Genomic DNA, 11,638 nt, shown 5'->3' with positions numbered 1-11,638 from the left:
GTACTCTGCATCATCACTTTGGACTGCCCTTGTTGGTTGAGGAGAATGACGATTGACCACCGGGCGCAACGGGGAGAGCAACTCAAACTGTGCGTTTTCACCATCTTTGAAGTCCAATCTTTCAAAGCAGGGTAATTCCTAGGACCAACCCTGGTCCCTACCTCACCCTATCACAATACAATAGTTGGAAAATAGTAAACAATAAAAAAAAAAAAAAACATTACACTAAACAACTAAAAAATAGTTCATCTTAATTAGCAACCCTAGAAAATATAATATGCAACATAGTACAGGCACTTATGCAACCTCTAAACACTAAACTCATATATGAAACACAACTAAGTGTAGTAAAAGAACATACCGTCAGGAAGTCTATTGGGCCAACATATTTCTTGTGCCTCCCTTCTAACCAGGATGTGTGGCAATCCCCCAAACTCTCAAGCAAACATTCACACCAATTCAGATCCACAATATCAAAGACATCATCAAGCATATCTAAGAACTGTTGGTTCACGACACCATTTCTAGAGCATTCAATGAGAGTAGTAACAACAATCACCGAGAAATGTCTCTTAAACCACTCCCCACCATCCCGTTCCCCAAGCATAGCATCGCACACATCCTTTGCTGAGATATTACCATCATGTTTCTCTAGAACCTCCCTCTATTCCACTAACATTGGCCATAACTCCCGCTTACGTCTCTTCATCATGGGAGTGCTACCTATTGGGAAGCCAAGGACACCCGCAACATCCTCAGTCGTGATAATAACATTTTTTATTTTCTAGGTTAAGCACCCTTTCCCCTGGGTTATAATTGGTCAACAACCAATGACCAATTCGTAATAGAGTCTCTTTTATATCAAAAAAGAGAAGATCACCAAAACCAATCTCGCGCACAACTCTTCTTTGCCAAGCATTTAGAGACTTGATAACATTGTACAGTACTTTAACAGATCCCCTAGTCTGAACAGTTGGAAACATGACATCCTCCTCCGGCGTGAGTTCTAACTCAGGACTGGCTTCCCTATGCTCCTCCTTGTAGTTACGTGACCTACCCACAAACTCCGAAGGAAGATCAACAAAGTCATCATCGCTCCCAGCGCCCCCTACTAGTCCTAACATCCTGGACCTTCCACTTCTTATGGCCTGGAATGAGACCAAACATACACCATAGTAACTAACTGGGAAATATTAGTGTTGCAAATATCGCGCCTAGGCGCTAGGCGGCGCCCGACCGCGTCGAGGAAGGCCGAAATCGGCCTCCTCCGCGGCTGGGCACCTAGCCGGCTGACTAGGCCACTGGCCAGCTGGTTTTTTTTTTTTTTTTAATTATAAATCTTAAACAGTTAAACTATTAATGTTATAATGTATTAACTAATACTCTAACAGCACGTTTGGTTCACGGAATGAATTTAAAGGAAATAGGAATACTATTCCATAAGGAATGGAATAGTAAGGAATAGAATATGAATTGTATTCCAGCGTTTGGTTCGCGGAAGGAATAGACTTGAGAATTGTATTCCAGCGTTCGGTTGGTTAAAGGAATAGAAATGGAATATATATTTAAAAGACATAAATGCCCTTGTACAAAATTTATTATTATTATTATAATTGTAATAATAATAATAATAATAATAATAATAATTATTATTATTATTATTATTATTATTATTATACATAAATACCCTTATAAAATATGTAATAATAATAATAATAATAATAACAACAACAACAACAACAACAACAACAATAATAAGGACATTCATGTTAATATTAATATTATTATTATGTAATAGTAAAATAAAAATTATAATAATATTAATAACAATAATAAGAAAAAAGGAATAATAATAATAATAATACAAATTAAAACAAAATTACATATATAATAATTTTTTAAAATACAAATTGAAAATTTTTGATCCCACATTGGTAAATTATGAAGAGGAGCTCATTTGAGCTCCTCTATATAAGAGAAGCATTGCTTCTTGTTTGAAATTAACAACCGGATGAGGAAGCCTTAAAGAGCCAAAAACTCATTAATTTAAGGAACCTTAATTGTTCTTAGTTACAAGTTTTTTTTTTTTTTAAATAATATAGGAGCGTTTTGGGAAAAGGAAGATCTTTCTCCAAAACGCGCCAAGGGGTAAAATTGGAAATAACAACATTAGGCTATTTCTGAGGACTCAGGAATAGCCTAATACCTAGGGGGGGCCTAGGAATCTTTATTCCCCTTGCAAGAGGAATAGGTCATTCCCAGGAACATTGTTCTTGGGCATAGAAAGTTTTACCAAACAGCGGAATAGGCCTATTACTGGGAATGCTATTCCATTCCAGACCTATTCCGCGAACCAAACGTGCCATAATAGTCTAATAAGTAATAACTTAATAAAATAATAAGTAATTACTAAATTAAACTAATAAGTAATGCACTAATAATTAATAAATAATACTACGTAACTAATAACTTAATAAGAATTAACTATTTAACTATTAAAGTATAAAGACTTACAATATTAAACACTTTACAATTATTAACACTTAATATATATATTTTTTTATTTTTTTTAAATTAAAAAAAAAAACTAGGCGCCCCCAGGCCTAGCGATTAACACACAAATGTACGCACCAAACTGCCCAAAATGCAGTTCATAAACAGCAACAATGCACAATAACTAAGCACATAACGAACAAGAAGACACTAAAGTGCACTAGGACAAATGTTGAAAACAAACCCAGGGAGAATGACCTGGACGAAGCATGAATCTACCATGAACGCATAACATAATAAACATGAATGCATAATAATGAACTTAATCATGAACAAGATTGACCAATAAAGGGTACAAAAACAAATCAAGGAAACAAAAACTCATGCAAAGGACACACCAACACACAGACAAATAAAAACAATTCCAAACATCTAAATTTTTCTTATGCTGATTTCTTATATTAGACAGCAGCAATAAAAATATATCCTTACATAAATAGGCTTGTTATGAAATAAAAGATTTAATAAAAAGGAAAACAACTGGAAGTAGAAACTGAAACTTCAATTTTAGAATGGTAGGTTTGAGTTCATATTAAGATTTCAACACTTCAGAAAGTGTAGATTATTCCCTTAAGAGGAAATAAAAAAGTTGGTAATATGTCTGAGTAACCTCTACGAACATAATTTGTTATTTGTTGTAATATAAATATGAAACAAAGGAATTGAATATGAACCAAGGTAAAGGGAAACTAGAGGAAATATGCATTGAAATCCCAAAATACCCAAGCTTTGGGAAGAAATCACATCCCCGAGAAAATGGTAAAAAAATCAAATGTGCCAAGCATTTTCATTCCTTGGGAAAAACACAAAATGAGAGTATAGGATTCCAATTCACAAATTCCCTTGGTAATTTCATATGGCTGAACCAAATACTCCCTTAAGGGCTCATAAAACTATATCAATAGCTATGAGTCATCAATGTAGTTTATAAGAGGTACAAGTATATTGCTCTCCTACTTAAGGGTTATCCCTTTTAATTCAAAGCATAGCTTGCAAATTAAATATATATAGCTGAATAGCACAAAAATATACAGAAACCATGTTACAAAACTAAGGCTCAGGCAAGTGAATATCCCTTGTTCAGATTACCTCTGAGCATGATTTTAAAATAATTCAAGTATAAAATGGCAGTTCTTTTATTAGTTCAAAACACTAATTATTTTTATTTTTGAAAAACAGTTAAACAACTATAGATCTATAGTTCATAGGGATAACTCTAGAAGACAGACACAATTAATTAAAAACCACCAACATAAACACCTTGGATAAAGGGGACCATACCCACTACCTACCAAGACCCCAGTTGACCCCACCCCCCATCCCCCAATACTACTCACTATTTCCTAATTTTACCCCTATTTAGTCACTTCTAATTTCCTAGAATTTTTAAACCCAAATCGAAATCAACATTAGCAGAGAATGACATGTGATTTTAGTGAAATGGCAACAAGGCCCTACGCCATCACCCACTAACCAATGGCATATTGGAAGATAGAATAGCCCTAAAATCATCCAAGAACAAAACAAAAGAAAATTGAATGGTTACAGTGTAATAGCAGTACAAACAACAAAGACTAACGCGATTGTGCAAATGAGCGCAAGACTAGGTCTTAGAGATGTTATGCAAATACACCAATTGAACAAGTGTGAGAGTCCATTACCACATCAAATCAGCCTAGAACACATGGATTGCACCAAAATCGACCACAATAACGCAAGGTCCGAAACCCTAGATAGAACACGAAAGGGGGATGAACAACATACCTCCGGTATCTGGCTGTTTCTCCCGTCGGTGAGCATTCGGACGAGGCTCCTCGTTGCCGGCCATGTAGTTGAAATTTTGAACCAAAGACAAGAACCAAATGGAGGAGTAGTCCGCCGGCTAAAAATGATGAAGAAACACAGCAGCAGTGCCGATGGGGTTTTTCCCTCTAGAGAAGATCGAAAACGGTAATTACTTTTAAGACTTTGAATGTTACAATTAATTGGCAATAGCAAATGACCGAAACAACCCTCCCCAACGAATACTTAATAAAAAACGTGTTTGTTTAATTTTTTCTTTTTTTTAAAAAAAAACAACTCAACCACAACGATTGGATTAATTGAATATAAGGCTCAGATTAGTCCACAACTCCTCACCTGACTATATGTCGTTATTTGATCCTTATTATGTATGTATGTACGTACGTACGTACGTATGTATGTATGATCAAATTAGAACTAGTCTCCATGTGAGATATGTGGACTAATTTTTTGTATTCATTTTTTTTAATTTGGATGACCTAGATTTGATTTCATAATATTACATGGATTGGTATTTGTTTTTAAAGGGAGTAGTAGTGGCAGATGTACCATTACTTGGCCATCTGATCTTTCATCTAAATGGCATGGATTTAAGGGAATAGTAGTGTCTTTTTGTTTTGTTTGTGTGTTTTTTTTTAATGATTTTGATTCCTATTTTCTTAGATCATTATTGTAGTGAATAGAGCTGCAATTTATTCATCATCAATTGAGTATTCGTCCATGACAAGTGATCAATATGTGTTTTATTTTTTTCCGCTTGTTTTTTCGCATATAATATTGTTGTATTTGGATGTCAATATATATGTTCACATTCTGGGTAATATGGATGTACATTCGATTATGTTGGTTGTGCAATCCATTGTGGTGGATTGTGCAACTCGTAGACTCATATATATATATATATATATATATATATATATATATATATATATAAGGGATCCTGTGAAATTAGTCCCTTAGGTGAGAAATATTATGAAATATAGACCATTGGATTTAATTTTGATGCATGATCTCAACCATTGGGTTCAAAATTTGCGCATTAAAGATCTGTAGTAAGATTAGCGTTCTTGGGCAAAATCGTCCATAGCCTTTCTACAAACCTTCCCGCTTCTCTGTTTGCTCTGTTTCTCTTGAGCACAAAACTAATCTCCGGCGAAGAAGACGAAGTGAATTCGACGAAGGCAATAAATTCAGCGAGCAAATTTCAGGTGAAGACAATGATACGGCAAAGCTTTGATAGTGTCTATCACTTCTGCGTTTCGTTTTGAACAAGCTACTCTATGGCGAAGAAGACGAAGTGAAGTTGATGAATTCTACGACTGAACAACGTGCACTACTAGGCACAAAAATTTGCACTATATGGTTGAAAAATATGCACTGCAAGTATTTGTGAAAAAATAGTGTTTTGAGCAATTTTATTTAATTAGCCACAAGAATGTGCACTGGTATGCACAAACTTTTGCTCTGTATGGTACAAAAACATGCACTACAAAGCATAAGACTAAGCTAAAAGATGGATGATAGCTTGAACTCTACGACTGACCAACGTGCACTGTTAGTTGAGAAAATGTACACTACTAGGCACAAATATTTGCACTATACGGTTAAAAATTATGCACTACAAGTATTTATGAAATAATAATGTGTTTTGTGCAATTTTATTTGATTAAACATAAGAATGTGCACTAGTAGACACAAACGTTTGCTCTGTATGACACAAAAACATGCACTATAGAGCATAAAACTAACCTCCTAGATGGTTAATAACATTAACTCTAAGACAGAAAACATGCACTGTTAGGTATAAAAATGTGCACTACTAGGCACAAAAATGTGAACTACACAAGTGAAAATTATGCACTACAAGTAACTATGAAAAATAATATGAGGTAATTACGATACTACCCTTAATGATGCGCGTGTTTTAAAATCTGAAAGGCAATTTCATACGTTGGATTGAATTAGATCTATGGCTATAATTCCATCTTATTTCTCACCTAAGGAACATCATGTACATGAGCCCCTTTCTATATGTATGTATGTATGTATATCAAACTTCAATACTGATTGTTATACTATGGACCATGGTCCACTTTGCATTGTGGACTCTAATCAAAAGCAACAACCAGATTATGTGACGGTTGTTAACATATTAAGTACCTTCATTAATAAATTATGTGTTTACTACAATTAGCATATTATATATTTACAGTTAACATATTATGTGTCTCAGTGTCTATAACTAATAAATTATGTATCTATTGTTAACATATTATCTGCAGACAAAGAATATGAATGTCATTTTTGAATAGAGTCCACAACGTAAGATACAACTTTGGTTCATAGTAGATTTTACCGTGAATACATGCATGTAACATAATTTGTTTGTTATTGCAATTGAGAAAACAAATCAATTTTTTAAGTCATTATCTTTTCTACTTCTTTTTTGTTGTTTTTCCTCTTCTTTTAACTTTATTAATTCCATATTCCAATACTATCACTTCCCCGGCCACATGTCAAAGCCCAAATTGCCTAACTTTCTGAATTTGACTTTGAGAATTGAAATGTAGAATTTGAAATTCCAAACTTGTTCATGAAAAAAGTATGCAAAGCTGGACTCATGTATCTAGGCATCTAGCCCTACATCTTTTTAATGATCTTCCACTAAACCGTTGACATTCCATTCAGTATATAGATATGATTCCAAAAAGAATATCGCTCACGCCTAACAAATTTAATTGGAATAAGATTCAAATTGACCATTGAACGTAACCTGAAAGTGCAATTAGGCCACTGAACGAAAAAAAAATGTGTAATTAGGCCACCGAACACTCCAAATGCATGTCATTTCACCTGATAGCAGGTTACCTTCCATTTCATCAAGTTGCATGCTTACATGGATGGTGATGTGACATTTTAAAATAATTTATAAATATAAAAAATTAGAAATTAAAAAAATATTAATTTTTAAATATCAATTTTTAATATTTTTAATATTAATTTTTTAATATTTTTAATATTACTTTTGTAATTTTTAATATTAATATTTTAATATTTTAATTAATTTTTTAAAGTTTATTATTTAATAAATATTAAAAATTAAAATTAAAAATTAAAAAATATTAATTTTTAAATATTTTAATTAATTTTTAATATTTTAAATTAATTTTTAATTTTTAATTTTAAAGTTGCTTATTAAAAAAATATTTTAAAATGTCAACTCACCATCCATGTAAGCAGGCAACCTGAAAAAGGAAGGTAACCTGCTATCAGGTGAAATTGCATGCATTTGGAATATTCAATGACCTAATTGCACATTTTTTTGGTTCAGTGGCCTAATTGCACTTTCAGATTACGTTCAGTGGCCAATTTGAACATTATTTCAATTTAATTTAATGGAAGGATGTATTTAATTCATATACGAAGTATTACTTGTTACTTAAAGATTATTTTCTTTTAGTAAAAATCAACTTTATTAAAATTAGAATTTATATTAACATTTTATCATTAGCAGCATTTTATGGCATGCATAGAGCCAACACAACACACAACTCGTCATTAGAAAAAATATAAAATTTGAAAATGGAGAAAAAGGGAATATGACAAATACATTTATGTATAAATCAATAAAATTCATACGTTTCGTGATTTTTTTTTAGTTCAACCAACACAACGTTTGAGAAATATATTTAATTAAAATTTTGTACTACATAATACATATGTGATACAAGCATATCATTATAGCGTTTAATCAAAATTTTAAGAGTGAATTTTACTGACAAGTGGGTTTTTTTTAAAAAAATTTATTTTTGCATTTGATACCAACTTTAAAATTAATCACATTATAATTTTTCATATAGTTACTCTTTCACTTAATTCGATCCGTTTATTGTTTATTAAATTTAAATGTTAAATTGTAATTTCGTTATGTTAACACTTAAACCTTCTTTTTTTTTTTTTTAATACTATTGACCCTGTTACATGTAGTATCTGTCTATATACTTTCTTAACCAATTGAAGCCCAACAAAGCCAACATTGCCCCCACTGAGGCTCGAACCCATGACCTCCCACTAGGGAGAATCATTTCATGCCGCTTGACCACAAGGCCTTCTTTAATTAGTCTATAATAGTCAAAATCTTCAAATTGGGGAATGTTGACTATTTTAGATTAATTAGCAATGGTTTCAAAGTGTTAGCATTTGAATATTACAATTTTATCCTTATATTCGATAACAAATGTTCAAATTTGACAAAGTTGTAGACTTTGAGTTGAACTGATTGTCCCCACTAGAGTTCGAACTTATGACTGTTTATTTTGGAGAGTCACAAAGAGTCATTGAGTTATAAGCTACTTGTCAACATAGTTGAAGACAAAATGTAAAAAACTTAATAATTGAAAAATCTTTAATAGAGTTAACTTTTTGAATACTACTAACTCTATTACAATGCAGTATCTGTTCATAACTACTTTCTCAACCTATTGAAGCACAAGAGTCAGTCCACTAAAGCTCGAACCCACCACCTCCCTTATAAAGGGAAGGGTTTGATGCCACTGGACCACAAGGTCCTTGGCTTTAGTAGAGTTAACTTATTTTAAAATTACCTAATAACTATTGTTTGAGTAAAATAATACTCAAAACTACGGGGATTGCTAGTCATAGTCCAACTTAATATATCATTAATATTCAAAGATACCAAACACTTTGTGCTTAAATAGCACCTCTGTGGTTCTTCATGAGGGAAGGTCACAGGATCAAATCCTGGTGGTAAGAAAAGTATAAAATAGATACTACCTTGTAGTAGAGTCAATAGTACTTAGCCTAAACGTGGAAGATCAATTTTAGTCTCATGTTTTGAGTGGCCCAAATAGTTATTAATATTGTACTAAAGTGTAGTCTATATATAATAAAGTTTAATTTAGTAGGCTAACAAAAATTGTGATTGGATAATTTGGATTTGAGTTGTGCTTGTATTTGGAGTTGAGTCTAGCTATTATCAACTATTCTTGTCATTTATTGGCATCTCAATGAAAGCACCATTTTTAAAGGATTGGTCCAATAGGTGAGATTTTTTTTTTAAATAAATAAATTTTAGCATTACTTTATAATTTTTGTAATCTTTCGATAACTCTAAACTTATGCTCAAACCAGAAAAGATGACTAATTGGAAAAGATATGGTCATATGAAGGATATGGATATATTGGGATGAGGATGGCAATGCCATTTTTGGGGCCACTGTGTAGGATTTTACGTGGACAAAACTAACACACTAGGACAAACCAAACCCAAACGATCAAAGAAGTAAAAAGACTATTGATACGATGAGCAATCATTATTGCATGAACCATGATTCACCCAGCTGTGTAGACCAAAAATAAAAAGTACATTATTTTTGTATTGAAGGTACATTATTTTTATACTGTAAGTACATTATTTTAGGGTACATTATTTTTGTACTGAAGGTACATTATTTGATATATACTGTCAAATAATGTACCTACAGTACAAAAATAATGTACCTTCAGTATAAAAATAATGTACTTTTTATTTTTGGTCCATGCAATAATTTGCCTACGACGAGGAATGAGTTTCTGTTATTGATAACTCTAGAACTATACAAGATAATATAATGATAGAATAAGAGTCCTATCTAAACACAATCACTAGTATTCCAATACTCCCCCTCAAGCACAAGGGTGAGAAACAACATTGAGCTTGTCCCTTAAAGCGGTGAACCGGGGACCAGCAAGAGGTTTAGTGAACACATCAACTAACTGGTCCTTAGTAGAAACGAAATGAACCTGCAACTCTTTCTTAGCAACCTTATCACGTACGAAATGATAGTCAATCTCGACATGCTTAATCCGAGCATGAAACACCGAATTAGCACACAAGTAGGTAGCCCCCAAATTATCACACCACAATGACGGAGGCGCAGAAGGACCAAGACCAAGCTCACGAAGCAAAACACCAGCCACGTAACCTCAGCCAACGTCTTGTACTCAGCCTCAGTCGAAGAACGAGCCACGGTACGCTGCTTGCGACAACTCCGACAAGTCCAGGAGACAAGATTGTCACCAAAGAAAACAGCAAACCCACTAGTAGACTTCCAATCAGTAGGATCACCGGCCCAATCTGAGTCAGAAAAGGCATTAACCGCAACCGAGTCCGACTTATGAAAACGGAGACCATAATGAAGAGTCCCTTTGACGTAACGAAGAACTCACTTCAACATGCCTCAGTGAGCTGTCGACGGAGCATGCATCGCCTGACACAACTTGTTAACGGCGAATTACAAATCCGGTCGCTTAACTGTAAAATACTGCAGCGCCCCTGCAAGACTTCGATAGTGTGTAGGATCAGCATAGGGAACCCCATCATCAGTAGAGTCACGAACCAAAGAGACCAGAGTAACAAGTGGTTTGCAATCAACCATACCAGCACACTTCAAGATATCACGCATATACCGCTGTTGAGACAAAAGCATTCCAGACTCCAACGACACGGTCTCAACACCAAGGAAAAAGGAGGGAGCACCCATATCACGAACCTTGAACTCAGACGCCATCTGAGCCACAAGACCAGAGACACGAGCCGAATTAGACCCCATGACCAGGATGTCATCAACATAAACAAGGAGGAACAACAGAGTAGAATCACGAGAGTAGATAAACAAGGAAACGTCAGTCTGCGAGGGAGTGAAACCAACCAAGGCCAGAAAGGTATGTAGGCGAGTAAACCACGCCCGAGGAGCCTGCTTAAGGCCGTAAAGAGAGTGCTGGAGCAAACACACATGACCAGGCAACGCCTTGTCCTCATACCCTGGTGGCTGCCTCATATAAATAGTCTCCGCAAGAGTGCTATTCAGAAACGCGTTATGAATCCAACTGACGAATAGACCAGTCACGGGACACGACCAAGGACAGTAAAAGGCGAACAGTCATCGGCTTAACCACCAGACTGAAGGTCTCAAAGAAGTCTTGTCCAGCCACCTGATTAAATCCTTTGGCTACCAAACGAGCCTTATGACGCTCAACCGAGCCATCAGCCTTGCGCTTCGTCCGAAAAACCCACTTGCACCCCACAACATTCATACCGGGAGCAAAAGGGACCAACCGCCATGTCTGATTATGCAACAAGGCATTAAACTCTAAGTCCATCGCCTCACGCCACTCCGAAAACAAGACTGCCTGCAAGTAGCACGTAGGCTCCGGAACACTGACCTGAGCAGTTAAAGCAGCAAAATGATCACCCGGCTGAGACTGACTTCGCAGTGTCATG

At 34.6% G+C, this 11,638-nt stretch overlaps 1 protein-coding gene across 3 annotated transcripts in view; it reads right to left on the bottom strand.

Annotated features, from left to right (window-relative positions):
* LOC116015455 overlaps positions 1-4,520 on the bottom strand; it is a 10,151-nt gene extending 5,631 nt beyond the window's left edge. Inside the window, exons 1-2 of one of the 3 annotated variants that reach the window (XM_031255527.1) lie at positions 4,318-4,520; positions 389-1,148 (exon numbers count right to left, since the gene is read on the bottom strand). In XM_031255527.1, coding sequence (XP_031111387.1) covers positions 756-1,148; positions 4,318-4,353 — 429 coding nt within the window. In that variant the 5' untranslated portion in view covers positions 4,354-4,520 and the 3' untranslated portion in view covers positions 389-755. Of the gene's footprint in view, positions 1-388; positions 1,149-4,317 lie in introns of those variants that run through there. The other 2 variants (XR_004097617.1, XR_004097616.1) reach the window with 2 other exon arrangements.
* Positions 4,521-11,638: the final 7,118 nt, after the last annotated feature.

Source organism: Ipomoea triloba, chromosome 4, assembly GCF_003576645.1.
Source record: "Ipomoea triloba cultivar NCNSP0323 chromosome 4, ASM357664v1".
Lineage (NCBI taxonomy): Eukaryota > Viridiplantae > Streptophyta > Magnoliopsida > Solanales > Convolvulaceae > Ipomoea > Ipomoea triloba.
This window is presented reverse-complemented; position numbering and strand designations above follow the sequence as displayed.